The sequence below is a fragment of the Anastrepha obliqua genome, chromosome 1 (assembly GCF_027943255.1).
Source record: "Anastrepha obliqua isolate idAnaObli1 chromosome 1, idAnaObli1_1.0, whole genome shotgun sequence".
Lineage (NCBI taxonomy): Eukaryota > Metazoa > Arthropoda > Insecta > Diptera > Tephritidae > Anastrepha > Anastrepha obliqua.
In genome coordinates, this window is record NC_072892.1 from 34,560,005 (window position 1) to 34,586,428 (window position 26,424).

Genomic DNA, 26,424 nt, shown 5'->3' on the forward strand with positions numbered 1-26,424 from the left:
ATATAGATTTATTATTTTTTTGAAAATAATAATAGAGTGACGAATGCAACCTTGACAAGTTCGAAGTGAAATGAAATGGAATAAAATGGAATGAAATTTTGCATGAACGGAAATTTTTTCCAAGCATTCGGGCTAGATTGCGCATTGCACTGCCTTTCTGCCCTTGAATATAAGATTTGTGGCTTATGGAGGAACAAGTAAGGAGGGGTTTCATTATTCCGCTGCAAGTTTCTAGAGCTGCCTTTAACTTCTTGATTGAGCGCCTATGTTGTTAAGGCCTTCCATGCGATTAAAGTCTGTTAGAGGGACCAAAGTGGCCATGATTCAATAATAAAAGGGTTGCTCAGTAAGCAGCTTTCTCGTTTCCTCTTGACAAATCGGCTCCCTTAGCAAGACACTGAGTTGCTAACTCTAGAAATTTAGAGTAAAAGTGGAGGAAAAGTAAAATATGTAGGGAAAACAATTCGCTTTCAGAAGGATGTTCTTATGAGCAAGAAACTGCTCGGTACGTTCAGAACCAATAGAGACCATGATATGGAGTACATCCGGACATACCGCTTAAATCGGGGTATCATAGATGGGGCAATGAGCGTGAAAGATGGACATTTTGACAATCTGAGCCCAATGCCTTTTAAATGTAGGTTGCGGAAGTACTCACTAGATTGTTTTAAAAATATATAACTTACTAACAAGAGTTCATTTTGTAATTAGGTATAATTACTCACAGTTTTCGAACGAAATATGGTTTTTTACCGCAGAGATACACTCAGAGGCTTACCATTGTCAGTCGAGGGGCGATCGCTAACAATATTTTCTATCATTTGGTATTTTGAGCCCGGGGCTTCGAATCCGTGCACTTTCGAATGGTAGTCGCGCATCAACCCGTTCGGCTGTGGCGGGCACCGCCGATGTAATAATTTAAATAAGTACGATTAGGAATATAAGAGTACTTAGAATATATGTAAGAATATCATGACTTGGCGATCAAGGCTCCAAACTTATGTGGACAAAGCATAATAAAATAAGGCATGAGTATGTTCAAAGTATGCTTTTAATCAACTAAATTTATGATAAATCCATTTCTTCTATGAAAGTAATTTTTACCAAAAAGGTATTTAATTTTTCCACTTTCTTCGCCCTTCTTAAATGCGACCTTTTGTAAGGGAGTGTCAGAATTCTAATGTCACCAGTGAGCAAACCTTTAATAATTGAATAATGAAAGTGGCTCACTTCACAACTTCTTATGAACCAAAAGTCTTATGTCTATGCCGTATAACACAACCACAAATTGATTAGCAAATTTGAAGGTTAACGCAGTATTAAAAAACAAAAAAAAAAAAACAACAGGTGTGAAAAATATGGGGTATAGGAATATCTGGACTAATATGAGTATTCTCTCAGTATTAGCGCCAAGTAGCTAATGAACTCACGAGCTCAGTCTCTCTAAATCAGTCTCTTGTAAATATTTGATGAAAATTATTTTTTGAATTTCTTGAGTATTAAATTAAATAGAAATTAAGCTACGCCAATAGTTAATAGTTTTGCTTTAAACAAGCTTACTTTTCTTGCCAATTAAAGTACAAAAGAAAGAACAATCAACACACACAAAAAGTCAATCAATATAATAGAGAATAGAGAATAGAAAACAGAAAATATGCACAGTTGGCAATGGATTTGCGCAAGATAAAATCTGCTAGCAGCCGCTGTAAATTAACATCCTGCAGAATGCACAAGGCAGTAGTGCAAGGGCATTTAACACAAAAGGCCCATCAATTATGGGCTTTTGCACATTTACCATTGTGTCAAATGTTGCCCTTTTGTAGTGCAATTATTTTTGTTGCTGTTGCCGTTGCATCTAGTTTGTTGTGTCGCCAGCTGCTATGTGCCACATGCAGCAATTATTTAAATCGAGTTGTTGCTGCAGTGCGTGAGGTCACCTGCATATTCGTATACGCTTATATAATATGTATGTAATATGTACCTGTGGTATACCCAGACAAGTGAATGGCAGGGCATGCACGGCGTATACGTAACATTCCAATATTGCATCGATTTTCTATGTATGCACTTATCTACCTCTGCGCCGATGCTCTATGCTCTCTGCACCTGCTTGACAATAAGCTTTACATGTTGGAAACCCATGTCTGACGAAGCATATTAACGTTTGTAATTGCTGCTTGTTACAAAAATAGCAACAACAACAATGACAGTGTAACAATACCACCTTTAGATGTGCATAAATAATTCCATTTTAAAATATATTGGCAGCAAACATATACAAACGACAATGCTGGGCAAATGAGTGTGTTGCACAACGCAATCAGTCTATATACATTTAATAAGAACAATAGCAATCAACCAAATACATACGTATGCGATTGTTTTCGTCTACTTACACGTGTAGTCACGTTTTCAACTGAACTGGGGTGTAAAGTGCCTTTTTTGACATGGGATTATTACTTGGTGTCTCGGAGGCTGTTTTGTTTTTGCTTGTGTGCGTGCGAGTGTTTGGTTGTATCCTGTTGCAACACCTCTGCAAAGGTGCATATGTCGTTTTTGCTCTGCATCTCTTACCCTGCTTCTCTGCTATGTCAACATTTGCATTCCTTTTGGCAACTAGTCATTTTCTGTTGCTTAGCTATGCGACTACAACGCAACACAGTTTGCTGAATGTGGTGGCATAGCTGAATTGGCGCAGCACGCTCTGGTATTTACCACCCACACAATCATTTTGAGTTTGTTTTGTAGCTTCGCTATGGTAGGCATACAGAACAAATGAACGTATAAAAGCAGAGCCGACATTTTGAAGCCTGCACTGCCTAACAGCAGTGAACAGCATAACCTTGAAGTGACTGTCATTGCAGCAGCATTTTTATCATTATCTCATACACGCAGACATTCAATGCAAACACTTTGATTCTGTGTGTGTGTTAGTGTTTGAATATTTCAAAATCACTCTGTTTGCTTGCCTCCCATTGCAGAAATATCTTTCGATTTAAGTGCCTTAATTTTACTGGGGCTAAGCACGTTTTCGTAGAAGCTCAGTTGTTATACCTCGATTTGTGCAGTTTATTGTTGCTGTTGCACATTAAACGGGAGTTTCACATGTCATTACAACTAGTAGGTGCCATAAAGCTAATGACACTTTTAAACTTTGGCAACAACATTATCAGTTAGTTGGCTTTTGTGAGTTAGCTTTAGTCGTGGGTATGGACACTTCAGAGTTTGTGGCGAAGAGAATGTTGAGAATTTGTGTTTCATAGTATGTGATATGTAAATTGTTTAAGTTGGGTAAGTTACTTTTACTAGCAGAAATACGAAGGGGCAAATAAAAAATTGCGCAAATTTATTTCGCACCATTAACACATTGAGTGCCAAATTGATTTTACAAATGTCGGCATCGGCGCCGAAGCAAAGGACTGCTTGTATTGGCATCACAGGAGCATGTATGTCCTATCGATTTTTACGTTGTTTACATCGCAGCTGAAAGTGCAATCAGGTTAAGGGAGGTTGGTCTCTGGAGGGACATGGTAGCATTTTTGGGCGTTTAGACCGTATTTCTCCGAACTTCGGACATATTTCCCCATCCGCAAAGTGGAGTTTGAGGGTCGTGCTAGAGCAATCTTGCCAAATAGGCAGGATTGGATCGTGGGAAAAATCTGCACCGAAGCTTGCATCTCTGTCTTCACTGACGGCTCCCAGATGGAATCGAGAGTCGGAGCAGGGGTTTTCTCTAAATCAGCTAATTTATCTATCTCCTTTAAACTGCCAAATACTGGTATTATTTTTCAGGCAGAAATCTTTGTGGTCATGCAGGCATGTAAAATGCTTAGGGAACGCGGGAGCGAGGGAGATATTACCATTTTCTCCGATAGGTAAGCCGCGATCAAGGCTCTGACGAAAGTAGTGAATTCCTGTAAGGAGGAGATCAAATCTCTTGGGTGTGCAGTTAACATTTCTCTGATCTGGGTTCTAGGGCATAGGAACATAGAGGGAAATGAAATTACTGATAAGCTTGCCAGGAAAGGGACTGAATTGGTCTCACAGACCTCCTACCTATTCAGCCTCATCTCTCAGACCGTTGTTAAAGGGAATTGCACAAATTATTTCTCGGGAAAGCGCAGAAAAGACGGAGCTTCATTTCCTCATGTGCCATTTAGAAAACCATTTGTAGCCAATACAATATACGGAGGGCTTAGAAAGTCTTGTGAACTCCACGACATTCAATTTCTAAACTTGTAGCTGTGTTTACCGGTCACTGGACGATCGCACCTTTTAACTCCTATTGGAGACACTGTGGGGACCTTTCACAGAAGGAGAATGTTGAGCACTTTTTCTGAAAATGTCCGAGTTTGGCAACTATATGATTAATGTCCTTTCTGCAACAGCCTGGGATAGTGCGCCAATCTAAATCGCATCAATCTTCTCCATTAGATCAACAGCTCTCATAATGGTATCAAAATGGCGCTTTTTGTTACGATGCGACTCTTTATGATGAAAAGGCAAACTTACAAATTTTCATAGCACTATGAGAATTAGACCAAATTATAGGAAAAATAAGCTGCTTTACAGTAGCGTTGGGAAACAAGCAATGACGTAGACTTTCGTGCGACATTGCACCTCAGGAGGCATTAGGTGTCGTAAAAAATGTGTGACGTGGCACTCAATATATTAAGGAGATGTAATTTTTAAAATATTAAAAAAAAGTGATTTTTAATTTTTTGTTTATTTTTCAATTTAATTTTTTATTTTTTTTTGTTTATTTTGTAACTTTATTTTTTTATAATTTTTATTATTTTTTACTATTTGCTTTAAGTTCAATGATCTACTTTTTAATTTGATTATCTATTAAATATTTAGTAAAAATTCCACTAACTGATTGAGCAAAAAAAAAAACAAAACAAACTACACTTCTTGTAAATGTTTATTCCATAAACTAAGCATTTAAAGTTGTAAAAAATAATTCCATATTTCTCTTTAACCGATATTCTGTGATAACAGCACATTTGCTTTCATAAACTTTAAGTGCTTACAAATTAACTATTTTAATGAACTTTTAAGATTTTTAGCTGCACACTCAACTTTTCCAATTTCTTCACTCACTTCTTAAGCATAAATAATTATTAAAATATATCAATAGTTGAAAAAATATTGGTATATTTTTAATGTCTTTCAATACTTGTAAGCGCTTTATATATTTTGTCAGCACACATTTAGTCAGCATCCCTATTATAGGCACTCAAACTCACACATAGCGCTTACAAAATTTAATGACAATGACCACTCCAAAACTAACCGAAAACTTGTAAGCACTACTTAAAATATATTATTTCAAGCTGATTTATAAAATGCATCACATGAAATGCTTAGAAATCTTACGGCTTACAAAAGTCTCCGCTTGCTTGAAGATGTATGCTGTTTTTTCTTTCTTATTTTTTTCAATATTATTGTATGATATACATTGCCTGTGCATATACATAATTCATGCAATCATTACATTTAACATGCTCTCCCATGTACTCTCCAATCCTCTCCTACCGAGCGCAACACTCTATTTACATTGCATAACTCTTGTGACGCTTGCATGCTGTCTGCAATTTAAACTGGCTTGTACGAGTATTCTTTAGGTTGTATTCATATTCTTATTCATGTCGAATAGAACACGGAATAGATGCCTCGATGTGTGCCGTATCAATTGTATGGAATACATGTGAATTGGCGAAGATTACCCTACCACATTCGTCACCGAGTGCGGACCTACTACCATTTGCTATTTATTCATTTTGAGGACAAGTACAGCACACACACACTACTTTCACTACAACAATTTTCCTGATGCTCACAATGTGCAGGAGGGTTTGTTGGCAGCACAGAGACGTATTCGACTACTCTATGTATGCGTAGTATTTACCTGAGTCACCTTCGTTGTCGTTGTCATCGTCTGTCATTCTTTGCCACATTTATGTGTGCGCAGGCAAGTTTAATTGTGGTTGTCTGCATTTGATACGACTGCCATTGTAGTGCAATTGCCGCAGATGCCACTACTGTAGCGGTGGTGCTGCTCCTGTTTTGGTTGTTGCTTGTTTCCACTTTCACTGCCACATCTGCCATTTCTTCTCCATAAATATATGTATGCAACACTCTTTGCTGCTGCACTATCGCACAACCTTTGGCTTGGTGGGATTTGGTGGTTAATGCGTTGCATGGCAGCTGCGTGCTGTTTTTGTGTGTTACGCTTAAATCCCTTAGTCCTGCCTTACTTACTTTCTAGTATGCAAATCTACACTTTCCTCATGCCCAGCCTACTCGGTTATTTCACATTTGCAATTTTCCTTTCAATTTTGTTTTTTTAGTTTTTCTTTTTGTTTTGCAACTGCAATTGCTATCAGCCTGCAACCAACACGTGCCATACACAATACAGGTCACACAACATCTGCAGCAATAACAACAACAAAATCCAGTTGCATTGACAGTGACAATTACCATAGCAGCAGCAGCAAGCAGCTGAGTTCTCCCCGTGGCTGGGCTATTTAAGTCCCTGAACGTGCGTATTACTCGTACCGAATGCCTGGCTCCCTCATGGCAGCCTGTTGCCTGCCGATTGCTTCTACATTGCTCCTATGTTGTTCATACTGCACTCACACACTCAAATTGTCTACAAACATGCGTACGCATATCCATCTTTGTGTACTTGGATTTAATTGTTGTGCCACAGCCGACACTTTCGAGCGCATACTAACCTTGCTTCCTTCCCTGCTCTTTCGCTATTTTGCATTCAGTGGCACGTTTGTCGTCTAACTGCACTTCAAGTGGATGTTGGAGCCCGAGGCTCGTTCGATACATGCCGGGGTACAGGTCGTATCGCAAATTGCATGAATAATTCTCTTTTAAATTCTGTGCATTCATTTGTGTACGACATACGACGAAGATCCTTACCTGCCTTGCCAGCCACTCCTTTCCTTGGTAATACTTTGTATACTTTATGCCTTTTTGTTAGCTGGCACCATAAAATGCATCACTGCGTATACGAGTATATGTATGTGTACGTACACACACCCTTATAGTTCTGCTCTATTACCGCAATCATCTTTCCTTTCTCACTACTTAATGCAAAAAATGAATTGCGAGTATTCACGTAAATAGAAGCTCTCAATTAAGTTGCTTTTTCACTCCTCCTCTTTAGGGTTTTTTAAGTACATTGTATTAAAAGTCTGGATTCGTCTGCAAGGCAAGTGGAGTGCAGTTTCGTAAAATCATAAAAGAGGACTAGGCAAATCTCTCAAAAATTGTATTACAGTTAGTGAGTTTAGGCAACTTTTATGCCCCTCTTTCGTTCTACTTGTAATCGCTTGGTGGGCTAACAAAGTTTTAGTAGCGCCATCAGATTCAAAAAGCGCCGAATTATGCATTTAATTGCCTTCAGTATTTTGAAAATAGTTTCAAATGCTCTTGGTAAAGCTTACATTTATTTCTGTGCATTCAATTTGTAAGCTCAAATAAATTTAAGTGACCTAATTGTTTTATGTGTTTTATTATGATTAACGAGCTTTGAGTTTTGTTTAATGCAAATAATGTTTTGGATGTCCTGCAGCATTGCAAAGATGTTGTTTACTTCAGGGAATTATGAGGTTTCTTTCGTTTAAGCCTCGTCTTCCAATTACTTAGGTCAGACAATACCGAAGCTTCGCTGTTGATATGCTATTGAAGCCTATCCATGTGTGACTTAGCACACTTTTGTATTGTGGCGACGACTAAGTCGATACCAAGATCGCGTTCAAGGTTGTTATAGCGAATATATAAAGGAGCATTTATGGTGCACCTTAATACTTTATTCTGAAATCTTTGTATCTGCATTACATTGCCGGAACTTGAGCAACCCCAAAGTTGTATTCCATATGTCCATATAGGTGCCAGAAGTTGCTGGTACAACAGGATTTGAATATTGAGAACTGGCACCTCTTCCCCATGAGCCAATGGAGATTTTTATATTTTATTTCCAATTCCTTTTTTTCTTAATGCGTTCGTTTCACTTAAGCTTATCATCTAGAGTCACACCTAAGTATTTCGCCGTGTTTTGATACGGTATTTGGAAGCCATTTGGGTACAAGGGAAGATATCTTATTTTGTTATAAGAGAAATCTATATGGACTGATTTCGACTCGTTAAGCTTAATTCGCCATGTTTTTGTCCACTCAAGAATATCATTTAGAACGTATTAAAGTTTTGTATTAAACTGGGTTTCTGTGTTACTAACGGAAAGTATTGCTGTGATATCATGTAATATGATGAGAAATATTTTCTTCTAATGAAATACCAGAATAGATACCGCTGACGGTCATTTCTGCACGCAATATTGGTATAAAATAGTAGTAGTAGTATAATAAAAAGTGTTACTCATATGTATATTTGGGCTCAAAAGAGCATGACGTCGAGGAGCAAACCTCCTATAAATCGAATCTACTCATATATCTTCTGGTGGTTTCTTAAAGAATGCCGTTAATGCTGAAATATGCATTTGATTTTGTAAGCCCGTTTAAATTTCACTAACATATGCTCTTTTACATTAAACAACAAATAAGCTTACAAAATTTTTGACATTTTAAGTTGTTATAAATATTCAAATTTTGTAAGCGCTCGTCATTTCGGCACACTAGATCGGTTTTAGATATCCTCAAGTCGTTGCTTACAAGATTTTTTTTATAAAACACCTTTAAAGTTTAGAAAATTTGAGCAGCATCAGCAAATGGCATACTTACAATAATTCTCAATCAGTGTCTTTTTTGTTTTTTGTATTTGTTAAATACGTCCTTGTTAAACATGCCCTTGTACACAACTCCTCAGCAATTCTTTCTCTGCTAACTCTTTCTTCATTCAAGCGCTTTCATCAAATGATCATGGCCATGTGTCTTTATTAAGTACAATACAATGGCATACAATACTCGTACAATAAGTTTATATATGAGTGCTTACATATGTTTTTGCCACAAGTGGTTTTTGTATGCCGGCATCTGTCATGCACACACACACACCCACCCACATTTCTTTGTAAAACCATTCATATCAATTTATTTACTTATACATATCGATTCATGCCCTGGCTTATATGAAGTGACGCCAGCATATGAGTTAGCGTTATTTTGGTTTCCCTATTTTATTTCGCTCTTTATACTATATAATATTTATGCACTATAAATAAAATCTACATTACATATTAACTATTTATAGTAGTTATTTATTTTTTTATTTCAATTATTGTTTTAGAAAAATATAACTCATACTACAACAAGAAACAATTTACGTAAAGTTTAAACTTGGCAAAAAATCTATAAAAATTATAACGAAAATTTCTTGATTTTCTATAGTTATTACGAAAATTGCCATATTTTCCTAGAATTTTAACGAAAATTTATCTATAAATTAGAATTGTAATGGTGCTTTAAAAATATAAAATCATTAAGGTGTCAAAACGACACCCCATTTTAGAAATAGGTATACCAGGTATGGAGCTTCTGCTCAAATATGAACGAGACGTTATCAATAAAACGGTCCGCGGATGACATATGGCAAAAATAAATTTTTTGTTTTTTGGTAGGACTGTTATAAGCTTACATGGCAAATTTCAGCGTGATATGTCACATAGTTTGTTTTCTGTGCTACTGTAAGCAAGTCAAGCTCGAATGTGTTCTTCCTACCAAAAAACAAAAAATTTATTTTTGCCATATGTCATCCGCGGACCGTTTTATTGATAACGTCTCGTTCATATTTGAGTATAAGGTATATTCAAATCTAGCATCAGCTGAAAGAAAATTGTACTGTCAAATAAATTGAAAAGTCTTTATATAAAAATTCAAAACATGAATTGAGGGAATGTAATTACAGTCAGGGAAGAATATTAAAATAAAATGTGAAAAGTGCCTTTTTGACACCTTTGGTAGAGATAGTGTTAAATAACTTTTTTTTTTAATAAAAACAAAAATGATTTTGAGTAATGGCAATATTTATTTTGACCCTTACGCGCTTCATTCTTTGTCAACTGTCGACTTCACAAGTCGCAAATATGAACGGCATACGACGCCATTTGCAAACATTATACATTTTTTATAGGGAGATTTATTTTGCACCATATAAAAGAAATTTCAATAATTCGTTACATGGAAGAAAATACAAAACATCGTAAACAAAAAAAATTCTCAGAAACCAACCCGACTTTCGAGCCTCTTTAAACTTGCGCTTTATTACGCCAAAATTGAAATGACTACAAAACTGCATTCCCAGAATTTTTTGGGAAAATTCGAAATTCTGATGTGCATTTTTTGAGTTTAATTAAATTTTGTGTAAAGATTGAAATATGGTTTTTATTTTATATTAGTATGAACTATCTTTTTATAAAAAACATTAAAATATTAAATAAAATAAAAAAACTGAAAACCTAAAAAAATAAAAAATAAATAAAATAAAAAATTAGATTAATAATAAAAAAAACTAAAAAATTAAATAAAAAAAAAAATGAAAAACAAAAATTGAATTAAAAAAAATGTTAAATGAAAACAAAAATTAAATAAAAAAAAGGTTTAGTATAATAAAATCAAAAATTAAATAAAGTAAAAAATTAATATAAAACACTAAAAAAATAAAAAATTAAATAAAATAAAAAATTAAAAAACTAAAAAAATTAGAAAAATAATAAAAAAAAACTAAAAAATTAAATAAAAAAAAATGAAAAACAAAAATTGAATTAAAAAAAATGTTAAATGAAAACAAAAATTAAATAAAAAAAAGTTTTAATAAAATCAAAAATTAAATAAAAAAAGAAAAAAAAATACTACTGCGCACTGCCTTCCAAAAGAGATCTATTGTGCAAAGCCTGCTGTGGTACCCTATATTTTAAGGCTTTTTAAAAATTTTAGCACATTCTGGGGCTTATTGCACCATAATTTATATAGAGGCACGGCAATACCAACACAGTGGAGTATTCTTTATCTGGTGCATCTTTTCTTTTTCCGCCTAGAGCAGAAAATTCACAAAGATGTGTTCTGAGTTTTCAGTGTTCTTGTCACAGAATCGGCAGGTGATGGTCTCAGAGATGGTCTCAATTTTGTTTAAGTGGTATCTCAGGCTACAGTGGCCTGTAAAGCAACCAGTTAGAAGTCTTAAGACTGCTCTTCTGAGCAAAAGTAGCTTATTAGAAATTCCTTTATGCGGCGTTAGGCATTGTTTCGCTTGTCGCTGACCATTGGAATTTCGCCAGTGTTCAACAAACTTCTTTTCTTCCCACCACCTGAGAAATTCATTGATGTGGCCCAATCTAAGTCCACATAAAGGCTCAGGTTTAATTTGGAACATGTTTGCCCCGTTTCTAGTTAGATGGCTCGCAATTTCATTTCACTCATATCCTTTGTAGCCAGAAACCCAACTTAATAATAATGTGTTGAAGCTCCCTAACATGTTGAGACGGTTCAGGAAGTCATGTACCATTTTTGTGGTGAACAGTTGAATAGTTGAAGAATAGTTGAAATATTGGACAAGATTTCAGATATTTAGCGCTATTAAATGCCAATCGTTAAATTGACTTACGTTGTTTTATCAAAATGCCATAGTTGTGTATATATGTATGTTTGTATATGTGTGTGTATACTATAATGTGTTATATTAATTACCTCACTCGTTATGACATTCACATACATACATACTTACATGCATACATGCATACATACATCTATGGCAATCCCTTCACTGACCATCACAAATAAATACCTACTTATGCGTAAGCGCTTACATTTGCATGTGTGTGTGTGCATCAGTGGTCTCACAATCTCCAAGTAAATGCATGTATTTATTAATTCAGAAATCCGTTACGGCTCTTAATATCCGCTCTGAATTTCACAATAAATTCATGCAAATAAATAAATTATTTGTTACCGGTTTTCCGGCCCATTGGTTCTCTGCGGGCACTTGCAGTATATAAGCAAATTGTTTTGTAGTTGCTGTAAAATATGTATGTAAGGATATTGATAATTAAAGAGTTTGTTCCGAATTTGTAGTAGGAAACGTTGATTTCGCAAATATATGTATGTGTGAATGTGGGTATGTGTAATTAAATATATATTCACATATATTTAAGAAAATTTTATTAAATCGTTTTCCATTTGTGCCTTCTTTAAACATTTGTAAGCAATTCGCCTACTAAAAGCACAATCAAATGTACTTCCCATTTTAATGAGTGCTTACAAAATCTTTAGTGCTTACATAATTTAAAGTGTGCTGAATTTGTAAGCGCATAGCTGCATGTATTCTTATTGCCTATTAAGTGCTTTTATTTCGTATGCTTACAAAGTTTTAGCTGCAAGCAGCAAAATAATTGACGTCAAAGTGAAATGTCTGGCAAAGTGCTTAAATGCACGGCATAAACTGAGCAATAAAATTAAGTAAATTAAGTAAATTCGTGGATAATTGTGAACTGGTGGTGCTTTACTATTGTAAATATATATTTTATAGTAGGACTGTAAATAAAGCAGGTAGTGGATGGTATTTGTAACCAATTAACTACTTTTTATAACTGTCAAATTTAATAAATCCCCCTAAATAGCTCCACTTTTCAAATTTAGAATCTAATATAGAAATACTTTTATAATTTTACATTTATTTTAAATAATATTTTAACACTTCTTCATCTCTTTCTCCTTTCTCTCCCTCTCTCTCGTGCAGGACTCGCCTTGAACACCAATTCGCTAACCGGTCGTCGCGACTCGTTCGATCGGAACACATCCGCCTTTAGCCCCTCGGCCGTGGATTACAATAATAGCAGCACTTCTACACTGCAAGCTGCTGCAGCTGCCGCAGCCGCTGCTGCTGCTGCCGCGCGCGGCAAATGGCCCGGTGCTGTGACTAGCAGCTATGGTGCACTAGGCGCCACTGCCTCGGCTAGCCCGATTGGCACAGCCATCACCCCGCCGCCACAATCGTGTCTCGTCTCTAATCGTGCACCAGGCGCTGAAACCAAATATCGTCAACAAATGGCTGTCGGCGCTGTTGGTCTACCGCCCGCTGCGGCTGCAGCACAAGCGGCACAGGCAGCTGCTGCTGCTGCCGCTGCTAACAACATGTTCGGTTCAAGTAGTTCGCTGTTCTCGAAACTGGCTATTCCGGGCAATGCAGCCGCTGCTGCAGCTGCTGCTGCCGCCGCTGCCTCAACACGTCATGCCGCAGCCACTGCCGCTGGATTGAATGCATCCGCAGCTGCTGCTGCTGCTGCCGCGGCCGCGGCTGGCGCAACACAACCGGGACGTTCACGCCTTCTAGAGGACTTCCGCAATCAGCGCTACCCCAATTTGCAGTTACGCGATTTGGCCAATCATATTGTGGAATTTTCGCAGGATCAGCACGGCTCACGCTTCATACAGCAGAAACTGGAACGCGCCACTGCTGCCGAAAAGCAAATGGTTTTTAACGAGATTTTGGGTTCAGCCTTTAGCTTGATGACCGACGTGTTTGGCAACTATGTCATACAGAAATTCTTTGAGTTCGGCACACCCGAGCAGAAGAATACACTGGGCATGCAGGTGAAAGGCCATGTGCTGCAATTGGCATTGCAAATGTACGGTTGTCGTGTCATACAGAAGGCGTTGGAGAGTATTTCGTCAGAGCAGCAACAGGAGATCGTACGTGAATTGGACGGTAATATATTGAAATGTGTAAAGGACCAGAATGGCAATCATGTGGTGCAAAAGTGCATCGAACGCGTGGATCCATCGGCGCTGCAGTTCGTGATCAATGCATTCAAGGGTCAAGTATATACGCTAAGCACACACCCATATGGCTGCCGGGTCATACAACGCATATTGGAGCACTGCACCGCTGAGCAAACACAGCCAATACTGGATGAATTGCACGAACATACCGAGCAGCTGATACAGGATCAGTACGGCAACTACGTCATACAACATGTGTTGGGTGAGTGTGGCGCAAAAATGGCAATTGACTGAAAATTATAAAAAATATGTATTAATTATGAAATTATTTTCTCGCGCAGAGCATGGCAAGCCCGAAGACAAATCGATACTCATCGCCAGCGTGCGTGGCAAGGTTCTGGTATTGTCGCAGCATAAATTCGCTTCGAATGTGGTGGAGAAATGCGTCACACATGCCACACGCGGCGAACGCACAGCACTCATCGATGAAGTGTGCACCTTCAATGACAAGTAATTAATTTTTGCTTATTTTATTTAGTTTTTTTTAAAGGGTGATTTAAAAAAATAAATACTTTTTTTTTGTTAAATTTTTTTTTAATTTTTTTTTTTAATTTACATCAAGAGATCTTTTAATTAGAATTTTCACTAATATACTCTACTTTATTTCTGTTTGGTTTTTTAGAAGAGTTTATAAAGTTAAATGTTTTTACTTCTTAGAAAAATTCTCTTAACTTAAAAAACTTAACCTAAGAAAATTTTACCCGGATATTTATGAATAATTTCAAAGCCGTGCTTATAAAAATTTTCACTCTTATATTTCTTTTTTCAGAAGAGTTTGTAAAGTTAAATCTTTTTAGTTTTTAGAAACATTTTTTTAAATTATTTAAAAAATTTACCCTAAAAAAGTTTTACGCGGATATTTGTGAATAATTTGAAAGTCGTGCTAATTAGAATTTTAAGTCTTATACTCTATTTTATTCCTTTTTTAGAAGAGTTTATTAAGTTGAATCTTTTTAGTTCTTAGAATTTTTTTTTTTTAATTATTTAATTATTTAAAAAATTTACCATCAAAAAATTTTTACGCGGATATTTGGGATGGGATTATAAAGTTAAAGTTTTTAGTTCTTACAAAAAAATAGTAAAGCGCCTCTTAAAATTTTTAATTATTATAAATTTTTCCTTCGCATTTACTTAATTTAACTGCTGTATTAACTAGACTATTTAGCATAATAGCTGAAATCCGCCTTTTGCATTTTATTGATAAATTTTAAAACGGAATCGCCTACATACATGAAAGGCTTAAATATTTTGTAAGCAATCGTTTTATCGGAAGCTATGAAATCTCCCCTTCATATTTCCATAGTGGCTTACAAAACTATATGGCCGCTTACAATAATTATAACAATTTTTAATTTAAATTAATGTCTTACATAAACCCACTTACAAGTTATATTAAGGGATATTTTGGTAAATCGACATAAATACAACTTTTTTAATGTGTCGCTCGTTTGCTGGAAGATTGTCAATCTAAAAAATTTCTTAACCTTACATTTATGCAGTGCGAAGAATTCTTAGCAGAGGAGTACATTAACTGTAGCTCATTATAAAAAAATGTCTTTAACCCTTTGCTTTAAAACAACGTCTGAAAGATGTGATGCTACTTCCGTACCTAAAATTAGAAAATCGGATCAGCCACGTGATGTTTTGTTTTGGGCCAAAGTGAGGACCTGGTTTCAAAAACGTTATTGTTTTCACGCACGAGAAAAGCTTTCATCGAAAGTGGCACACACAATCGTCGGTCGATTCATGAGGCAAGAGGTTAAACATTAGAACGGACATTTTCGATAATTTGTTTTTTATACCCGTGCGCTGGGTATAAGGGTTGTATGTAACAGCATAAAGGAATTTAGATATATATATATGGACCTATATACCTTCTGCTCAAATATGAACGAGACTTTATCAATAAAACGGTCCGCGGATGACATATGGCAAAAATAAATTTTTTGTTTTTTGGTAGGACTGTTATAAGCTTACATGGCAAATTTCAGCGTGATATGTCACATAGTTTGTTTTCTGTGCTACTGTAAACAAGTCAAGATCGAGTGTGTTCTTCGAATTTAACGATGGAAATTCAAAGAATTTGTTTGAAATTTTGTTATAATATTTTATGTTATAAATTTTGTTATTTGAAATAATTGTGGGACAACAAGTCATGGTTCTTGCATTACGATAATGCACCAGCTTCGACAAGCACGACAAGCACCGTATTCGCCTGATATGGCTCCATGTGACTTTTTCCTGTTTCCCAAGCTCAAGTTGCCGCTCCGTGGAAAATATTTTGAGACAGTTGAAGTCATAAAAGAGAATTCGAAGAAGGAACTGAAATCCATACCGAAATCGGCCTTCCAGAAATGCTATGATGATTGGAAATAACGTTGGCATATGTGTATCGCCTCCAATGGTGATTACTTTGAAGGAGATAAAATAAAAATTGAACAATAATTAACCGTTTGTGTTTTATTAAATCAGTCTCGTTCATATTTGAGCATAAGTATATCAAAATTCTCAGAATGAATAAAGAATTCTGTTTAGCCATGTCTGTCCATCCATTCGTCTGTCCGTGCGCATACTAACTCGAGCAAAAATTGATATATTTCAATGAAACTTGGGCTCACATAACGCCTTGACCAAAGTAGTTTGGTATTGAAAATGCGCGAAATCGGTCAAGATTTACTTTTCAAAAAAAGTAACAAAATGTGATTTCTCTGTTATAAATGAAGTAAAATTACTTAGCTTTCGTACAAAAAATTGGGTACACCTCGAAAACGAATTGATAAAACTCACGCAAGCTTGGTACACACGGTCGCCCTAGCCGAATTGGTAGAAGCGTGGCTACCATTCAGTAGTTGCTGGATACGAAAGTCCATGCATTAAACACCAAATGATGGAACAAGTTTTGTCTAATAGAGTACGTCTCTCGACAGGCAATGCAAACCTCCGACGTATTTCTGCGATGAAAAAAGTCTTACAAAAAAAACAAAACTACCGTTCGGAGGCGGCATAAAACTGTTGGTACATATTCGACTTAGATATTATTTACGATAATTTTTGTAATATAAAATCGGATAAGAACCACATCCACTTTTTATGTGTTAAAACTAAACTTCCATCTTTCCGTCTGATGTTGCAAGCTATAATTCTTATATTCTGTGCCTTGTTTCATGCCAAAAATTAACAGCCAGCCCAAATAAAGTTTTACTAAAATGTTGGGCTGTAGATATCTGTCTGTTGGAGGTATAAAAACGGCGCTTTAGTGCTATTTGAGGAGTGCCAGACTGGCACTTCAACCATTTCACCTATATAAAGTTCAGTCTGTCTGTATTCTTAACTTGTTTTTAAGGCAAACCTTCGAGTGTATTTCTGCCATGAAAAAGCTCCTCATAAAATACCATTTGCCGTTCGGAGTCGCCTTAAAACTTTAGGTCCCTCCATTTGTGCAACAACTTCAAGACGCGCACCACAAATAAGAGTAAGACTTCGGCCAAAGTCCTAGCAGAAGTGTATGCGTCAATTATTTATTTTTTAACTTATTTTTTATAACAAAATTGATTTAAATTAATTAAATTTCTTGTAACGATATACAGCACTAACATATTTCATATTGCCCCGATTTTTTTAGCGCCTTGCACGTCATGATGAAGGATCAGTATGCCAACTATGTGGTGCAGAAAATGATTGACGTCTCCGAGCCGACACAATTGAAAAAGCTAATGAACAAGATACGCCCACATATGGTGGCATTACGCAAATACACCTACGGCAAGCACATCAATGCCAAACTGGAGAAATATTTCATGAAGACGGCAAATCCAATTACAACAACAGCATGCACCACACTCGCCTCACCGTCACAATCGTCGATTGCGGGCAACACCAGCATCTCAACCATAACAACAGCGGCATGCAGCACAGCGACTGGACTGACCATGACCACGCCCACCAATAGCGTGGCTGCCGGCCTAACGGTTGGCACACCTATAATGATCCAAGAGAATGGCATTAGTGTCACAGCAGTAGGTCAAACATCGCCAGCAGTGTCATCCTGCACCGTATCGACAAACAGCAGCAGCGCCACCTCAGTGGTAACAGCTGTCAATAGCGGCCTAGGACCCATTGGACCACCTACCGCCAACGGTGTGGTGTTGTAAAGAGGCACTAACAGAGCTAAGCCAAAATAAAAGCATACAAAATGCATGCAGTACAAGTGAGGAGCTGAAGAAGAAGAAGAGAGGAAAAAAAATCACACACACACAGATAGAATAAAAATGGAATGGACACAGTTTTATTAGTTTATATTCAATAAGTAGCAAGTATTTACATGTATGAAAAGAATGCGAGCGCCAGGACGGACTTTACTATAATTTAAATGTGTAACTTAGTTTTAAGATGCTGTATTTTTGCGGGTTCTATTTAGGTTTCTAGACATTTTCTAAACAAATTCATGGGGGGAAAAAGAATTCTTGCGCGTTATTCGTAATGAGCAAGAAAATCTAATTTACTACAAGAATCTCGGAAACTGAAAACAAATGTTGACAGGCAACGCTGGTTCACACACATTTTATGCTTTGTAAACTAATGAAAAATCAATGAGAATTAATGGGAAAATGAGAAAATGAGAGAACAAAAAAAAATTGATGTCAAACGGCAGTAAGCTTCATTTGCGCGTTCGATTTGGGTGGCGCTCGATTTTAAGATAAACGTCAACCAAAGACATCAAAATCGTTAACAAAAATTGTAAAAAAATACAACTCGATTTCAAGTTTTCTAGAAGTTAGCAAACGAGAAGAAAGCAAAGATTGCATACGTTTCAAAAAACACGAAACACGCATTCGAAGCTGCTTACAAAACGAAGAAAATCAGCAAAAGTTAAAAAAAAAGTGAACTAGAAAGGAAAACTACGCTTGAATTGAGAGCATTCGTTTAAGGCTTTTGTAGCGCAAGCGCGCACCAATTTTCTAATAAACAAAAGTCAGCAAAACAAACAAAAATTTCGTAAAAAGAAATAAGAAATTATGTGAAAAACATGAAAAGAGAGAAGAAAAAAGAAAAAAGAAGAGAACACACACAAATGAAGCATAATGAGAAACAAGCAGCATCAAGAACACACAAAAGCGCACTCATTTATCATATAAAAGAATTATTTGTAAAAAACAAACAGCAACAAGAAAATAAGTTTAGTTTTAAGAAATGTATCTATGTATTTGTAAAAGTAATTTCTCAGTAGCGTTCACACCGCATGCTTGCACCCACCCACACACGCGCACACGCACGTACGCGCACACCGCTCATAGGCTCTTCCAAACGCTGCTCATTGGCACAAAAGAGTCAACGTAGTGGCGTTTGTGATGGCACGGGGGGAGTCGCGGAGTGGTGGTGTGGTGGCGGTGGAAAAGCTGTGCACATGAACTTCGTGGGCACGAACGCCTTCTAATTATAATTTACTGTTAGTGCTTTTGCTGCTGTTTTAAGTGTAGTTATTTTAGAAGACTTTGGCATGCAGTTTATTTAACAATGCAAACAACATTTGAACACACACAAACACACATGCTTATGCATATATATATGAAACACAAGCAAAACACACACACACACACTCACACACGCAGCGTTAGCACACAAACACTTGTATACAGTTATATATATTTTTTTGCATTTTTTTAGAGCGCAGTTTGATTGGCGCAAAAATGCAAAAAACCAAGAAAAAAACAAAAACAAAGGACTTTTGTATATTATATTTAAAAAGAGACAAACCAAACTCACAACTAAGGACTTGTTGCGCACAAATGAGATTTTTTGTTGGCTGAGGAGTTGGCGGTGCGAAAGATGTGTCGAATGGGTGTTTTCGTGAGAATTTAGAATGATGTATAAAAGTGCATGTAAAAATGTTCATAAAAATTCATGTAAAAATGTCATAACTCCAAAAACAAAATCAATTATAAAAATTCATATGAAAAATGGAGACTAATGGAAACTCGAAAATCGAATGGAAGAAATTGCCAAAAAATGTCAATATTATTGATGTAATTTACAGTAAATGGTGTAATATTTTATTAAAAATCGTTGGACAAGCGGGAGAGTTTGCCAGATATAATAATTTGGCGATTTAACAATGCTAAAGAATTATAAAAAAATTTTGTACCTTTTATTAAATGCTTTTTCGGCTTAAATTACTCACTCACAATGGCAAATTTGAAATTAAAAGCAGTTTTCATGTAGGAAAAGCGTAACTTCATGCACACTCGGCATTCATTTTATTTTTTTTATTTTTTTATGCAAATTGGAACCACAGTTGATGGTGAACATTTTTTTTATGAATTCTTAATTTCTTGCTATTTTTGATCCCAATCGGCATCAGAGTTGGGGCGACAGAAAAAATGTTAAGCAGGTCTTTTTATTTTTTGCTCTTTTTGATCCAAATTAGGTAGGACCAGGGTTGGTGGTAAACACTTTTTTATGCATTCTTAATTTCTTTCGTTTCCCGGCCCGAAATGATGAGCTATTAGAAAAAAAATTAAATTAAATTAATTTTTTTTTTCAATGCCATTAAAAATGTTAGTTGAGCGCTTTCGGCTTGCATGTACATACAAAATTTCTCTTACTATATATAACGCAAAAATTGCTAGTAGTAAATTTTTGCACTAGTAAAATAAGTTGTTTTTTTTTTAATATTTTTTTTAACAAGTAAAAAATTTTTAGCGCGAAAAGTATCACTGTGCAACCGAAAATTATGTTTGGTGAAAAGGAAAATAACTCTCTATACGCTTGTCCTCAAAATTTCTAAGCAATGAACTAAAAAAAGTAAAGCAAGAGAATTCAACTTTTTTTGCTTTTTTTTTTGTTTTTTGAATATAAATCAATTTTTCTACTGCGCAACTGAAAATTAACTTTGATGAAAATAAAAAAAAAAAACACTCTCTTATATGCTTAAAAACAGTAAAGTAACAGATTTTTTTTATCAATTTAAATAAATTTAAATAAATTCTTCCACTTTTACACTGATCTAAAAACGATTCATCACTCTAAATTATACATCAAAAACAACTCGTTTCCATATAGAAATTTGAATTGAAATTATTTGTAAAAAAATGTAATATTTTGTAAAAAAAAATGATGTAATATTATGTAAAAAATTTTAATAATATGTATGTAAAAAATCAGTATAAATAATTTGTAAATGCGCCTTTTAGTATTAACACGCACATACATACACACACACACACACACACACACACAAATTAAAACTTGTACAAACTATATTTTAATTTTGGCTCGTGAATCCTACGAGCGGCCGCATTCAAAGCTCACGAAAGGAAATTCACCATACACACACAGTCGTAGTATTCGCAATTTGACGCACGCTGCAACAACAAAAAGTCTCTTTGTGCGCGAAATATTAACCATTTGACTCTAAATGAAAGCAAATGATTCAAAATATAAATATTGTAATTTGCATACGCTCGTAATAGTAGTTAGTACATACACATATACATATAAACATACATATAAACACTAAAAATAAGCATAAGCAGATTATTAGTTTTTAGAAGGCAACCACTAACAACAAGTCGCAAACAACAAGCGACGAACCAGCAACAGAAACTTTTTTAGCTAAAGCAAGAAACCGCAACAAGCAAACATTTTCAAACAAAAATACAAAAACAAAAAGGAGAACAAAAATACGAATATGTAAAAGAAAACAATACATTTCTGTTGGTGGTAATCACAATGAGGAGGAGAGCAATTGTAAACATTTTTCTAGTAATTATAAGCGCAAAAATATGTAGAGAGCGGCGAATGCTGTTAAATCCAATTAAAAACAAAATTTATGTTTAAAGCTAAAATGAAATGCAAAATATTTAGGGCGTGCAAACGAGTATAACTAATAATTAAATTTTGTATTGTAATGAAAAAAACGAAAAACGAAATAATAAAGTGGTGTGAGTGTGCGATTTTACGCATTTTAAGCAGCTGGAGTGGCAAACACTACAGAAACACACACACACATGCGCGCACACACACCACGCCACGCCTACCCAAAAGTGACTCGTAAGGATTATGTGTTGATTTTAAAAAATATATAAACTAATGCAACCTTTGTATTAAAACTTGTCTTATATATATGAAAAAAAAAAACAAAAACAAAAAAATTGCATTGTACAAAAAACAGAATTAAAAATGTAAAAGCAAAAGCGAAAGCAGTTTACTGAAAAGTGAAAAATATGTAAAATGTAAAGTTGCAAAACTGATGTAACATTGATGTAATATTCAACAAAAAATTGTAAACATTGTATTCTATTGTAAACACTGTATGTAAAATTGTCAGTCGCTGCAGTTGCTGAGTCGAGCGATGCGCCGCCGCTGCATGATTGATTGGTGGCCGTTTGCTGGCTCCCGTGCACGTTCGCCGGCAACTGCTGCGTATTCGTTTAACCATTTGTATGCGCGTACTCATCACAACGTCGTAGGTATGTATGTACAACAAAAGGTTTTGTGTAAAATTTTGTAAAGATGAAAACTAAAAACAAACTAGGAAAAAAAGCAAGAAAAAATAATTATAAAAAATAAAAGCACTTGAGTAAAAATGAATACCCAAAAATTTTAAGACATTTAATACGTTTGCAGCATATTGCAACAACAACAACAAACACAAATAATCGAGTGTAAGTCACGCTGACATGAAAGCGTGAAAAGCGTAAAAACCTACTGAAAAAGGAGAATGGAAACACACACTGAGCCTGAGCATAAAGCAGCAAGAAAAAAGGCTAATTTGTAAAACTGAAAATTGAAATGCTGCCCGCATACATTGAATTGCACTGTAAGCTTGTTATGTACTATTATTAAAAAATTTCTACTTGTTTATGTAAAATTAATGTGAATTTGAATTGGACGCGTAGCAAGAAGGATTGGCATGTGTTGTTAGAAATGAAAAGTGTAAAAATGTGAGCAGATGAGCGAGCACTGCAAAGCGTGCAGAGGGGAGGCGATTTGAAATTCGAAGGATGGAAGGCGAGCTGCTATAAAAGCGAAAAAGTAACTGGATATGCAATTAAAAAATGTTAACAATAATTATGCTAAGCAAACGACAAAGTGTGTAGCTGATAAGACCTTAAAATGTGCACGCGCATGGGAGAGTTTGAGGTTTTCAAAATTATTAGCATCAAATTCAATATGAAACAAACTGCATTAAATTGCCATATTTTGGTGGTAAACTGTTCAAAGCACGATAATTATTATTTTTATATATTATGAGCTGCTTAAACGGGCGATTGTCCCAAGAGATCAGTAAAAGAGGCAGCGGAAGCTGGCGCAGAGGTTAGCAAAAACTTTTTTACGAAACACAAAAAAAAAAAAAATCAAAATATTCAGGTAGTTTACACTCTAATGCGATGCGAAAGGAAATTTAGTATTTTATTTATTTTTATTTAAAACGGATCAATAACAAAAGGGGTTGAAGTTTGCTAAGAAGTTATTTTAGATGCAAAAACTTGTGCACAAAGCAAATAAAATTCAAAATATAATATTATAAATATTCAGTGAGTTTACACCGTAATGCGATGCAAATATATATATTATATAATGTAAATATGTTTCATCGTTTTGCTCCTGTATGGGAACATTGGGCCTCAACAAATTGTTTCCACTGCTCCCGATTTGGAGCATTTAATTTTTTACTTTGTTTTAACTTTTTGCTTTTTTTAGTTTTCGCCCTTTTTTTAACTTAATTTTTTTTTTAATTTTTTACTTTTTTCATTAATTATTTTAATTCTAAATTCTTTTGAATCTAATTCTGTTTGTAATTTTTTACTTTTTCATTAATATTTTACTTTTTTACTATTTTTTTAATTCTAAATTTTTTTAATTTAATTTTTTTTTAATTTTTTTCAAATTTAATTTTGAAATTTAATATACACACAACTAATTGTTTTTGTATCGCAACCGCTATGCGCATCGTATTACAGAGTAGGCCGCAAGGAATTCATTTAACATATTTAAAAACAAAATTTTAATTTTTGTTTTTTTATTTTTAACTTTATTAAGTTTTTTTAGTTTTACTTGTTTTAAGTTTTTACTTTGATTAAGTTTTTATTTATTTTTTTTCATTTATTTACGTTTTTTAATTTTTTACTTCTTTTAATGCTTCTAATATAAACTCAAAATCTCTGAATGTGGTAAAAATGTAGGCATTTCGTCAATTATAATGCATTGCATTCAGCATCTTTATTTTACTGCCGTTTCCGCCACTTCAGTCACTTGTAATATTTTCGAGCTTGGATATTAAAAGCAGTAACAGATTTTTTCCATAAGTCCAGCTTCTTTTACAAATATAATATTTTGGAGTCTTCATATTAAAATTAACAAAAGATTTTTTTCATAAGTCCTGCTAGCACCGTTGGGATAATTGAATATTTTCGATACTGCATCTTTGCCAATGCCCAATATTTTTTTTTATTTAATTTTTTTTTTTTCTTTATGTTCTTTTTTTTATGTTTTTTTTATTTTTTTTTTAATATTCAATTTTGCATACCAGGGTCTTCAGATACGACTACCAAACAGTCGCGTGATATTTTAAGTATTTTACATGCATACGGCGCCTAAATGTAGGCAGCTGGCAGCGCCAATTTCCATGTCTAATGTTTCCGTACGCAGCACGCAAATCTTAGTTGTCTTAGCCACTTCATTTCGAGCACTCAGAAATGTTGAACACAGCGCGCGAGAATGTTTCTCTGGAATTAGCATTGTAGAACTATGCTGTGGTGCAAGTAACTAACAGGCGCACATGAAACACAGATAAGCGCCTCGATGTAGGCAGCGGAAGAAAAAAAAAAATTTTTCGCTTCATATATTTCACTAGGGCAGCAGGATTTTGAGCGAGGCAAGTGGCAGGTAGATTAGATTAGATTATATTCTGTTTGAGGTTTGCACTTCGGCCTCAAGGCCTTTTGTGCCCTCTACTCATCACAGTTCTTATAGTGGCAGGTGCAGATGTTAGTTAATTGTTTTTTTTTTTTAATTTCAAATGTGTGCCGCTCTCTCTTCCATGTTATTATTTGTATATCCTGGAATACTTATAACAGCTCGCCAAGCAGCGCCCTTCTTCAAGTGCTTCGAATATGCGAAGAAACTCTACAGCACAAGTGATTTTCTTTGGCATAAAGCGTTTTCAAGTCGATTTTCATTCAAAAAGCGTGAATTCGGAAAGTAAAATAATTAAACTCGAAAAAAGTTTGTCATAATAAAAATCTTACAATAATACCAAAAAATGCAGTGAAATGTGAAAGTGAGAAAAGTAAGCGTGTCAATAAGAAAAAGTGTGAAACTTGCAAAACGGCAAAGAAGGAAGCGAATAACTAGAAGCAAGAAAAGCATGTCTGATTATTTCATATTTTAGCCTACTTAAAATGCATATATATATAAATATATATGTATATATATTATATAAATAATGAGCGTAAATCAGTAAATAAAATATAAAATGCAAAATGTAAAATGCAAAAAGTGAAAAAGCAAAGGCAAATAAAAACTCATAAATAACACTTTTTACCACAAGCATAAACTCTCTTATAAATACGCATACACGCATACTTTTCACTCTCTATAAATATTATATATACATATACATACATACTTATTACTAAACACACATTATACATACATATATATGTATATCTATATATATATAAACTAGCATGTATCTACCATACTTACATATGTAAAAGAATGGGAGTTAAAATATATAAATATTGTAGTATTTGTAAAAGAACTTAAAAATTATATTAATCTGTAGTGCATATGTTTATGGAATTCGTATATAAATACATACATATATAAATATTTACAATACTTACGTAGCTCGTCGAGTGCTTGAGAAAGTGAAACAAAAAACAAACAAAAAACAACAACAAGCAGACGTACTGAAGATGCAAATGAAAATGCAGAAAAATAGTAGAAAACGTAATCTCTTTGAAAATGAAAAAAAAAAAAAATATTAGGTAAATTGCTAAGCTCTTTTTAGTAGGCTAGCAACAGCCAACCTAGCAGGCAAATAAGCTATTAGACTTTTTCTCATGCAAACCTTTTTTCTCACATATACAGATGCATCACATGCAGGCAAGCATTAGCTAGCAGCAAATCACAACAGACCAGCATAAAGATGAGTTTTCATACCAGGAAGTGGGCAAAAATTATATAAAAGTCGGATATATGAGTAACTTATTAAGAGACGTGCAAAATTTTTTAAACAGATTTTCACGCTGGAATGCATTTTTTAAATAATAACACAGAGTAAATTTATTTAGTCTAAATTTTCAAGAATGACTTGAAAATGCCTAATTTTGTGCAAGGATTTTCTGTAGGAAATTTGCTGTCAAGAAATTGACTTGGATTATATTTATGTAAAAAATAAAGCAACTGCAAAACTGGATTCCAAGCAACTGGATTCAGTAATTTTGAAAAAGTTCATTAATTTGGGAAAAAAATCCAATAATTTTGAAAAAAAAAATTAGTAATATTGAAAAAAACTCAGCAATTTTGAAAAAGTTCAGTAATTTTGGAAAAATTCAATAATTTTGAAAAAAATTCAGTAATTCTGAAAAAAGTCAATAATTTTGAAAAGGTTCAGAAATTTTGAAAAAATTCAGTAATTTAAAAAAAATGAAGTTATTTTGAAAAAATT

The 26,424-nt window shown here is 34.6% G+C and overlaps 1 protein-coding gene across 1 annotated transcript in view; it reads left to right on the top strand.

The window, feature by feature from the left end:
• LOC129246779 (maternal protein pumilio-like) overlaps positions 1-19,995 on the top strand; it is a 199,449-nt gene extending 179,454 nt beyond the window's left edge. The window contains exons 6-8 of the mRNA XM_054885436.1: positions 12,706-13,950; positions 14,030-14,198; positions 17,371-19,995. Coding sequence (XP_054741411.1) covers positions 12,706-13,950; positions 14,030-14,198; positions 17,371-17,899 — 1,943 coding nt within the window. The 3' untranslated portion in view covers positions 17,900-19,995. The remainder of the gene's footprint in view (positions 1-12,705; positions 13,951-14,029; positions 14,199-17,370) is intronic.
• Positions 19,996-26,424: the final 6,429 nt, after the last annotated feature.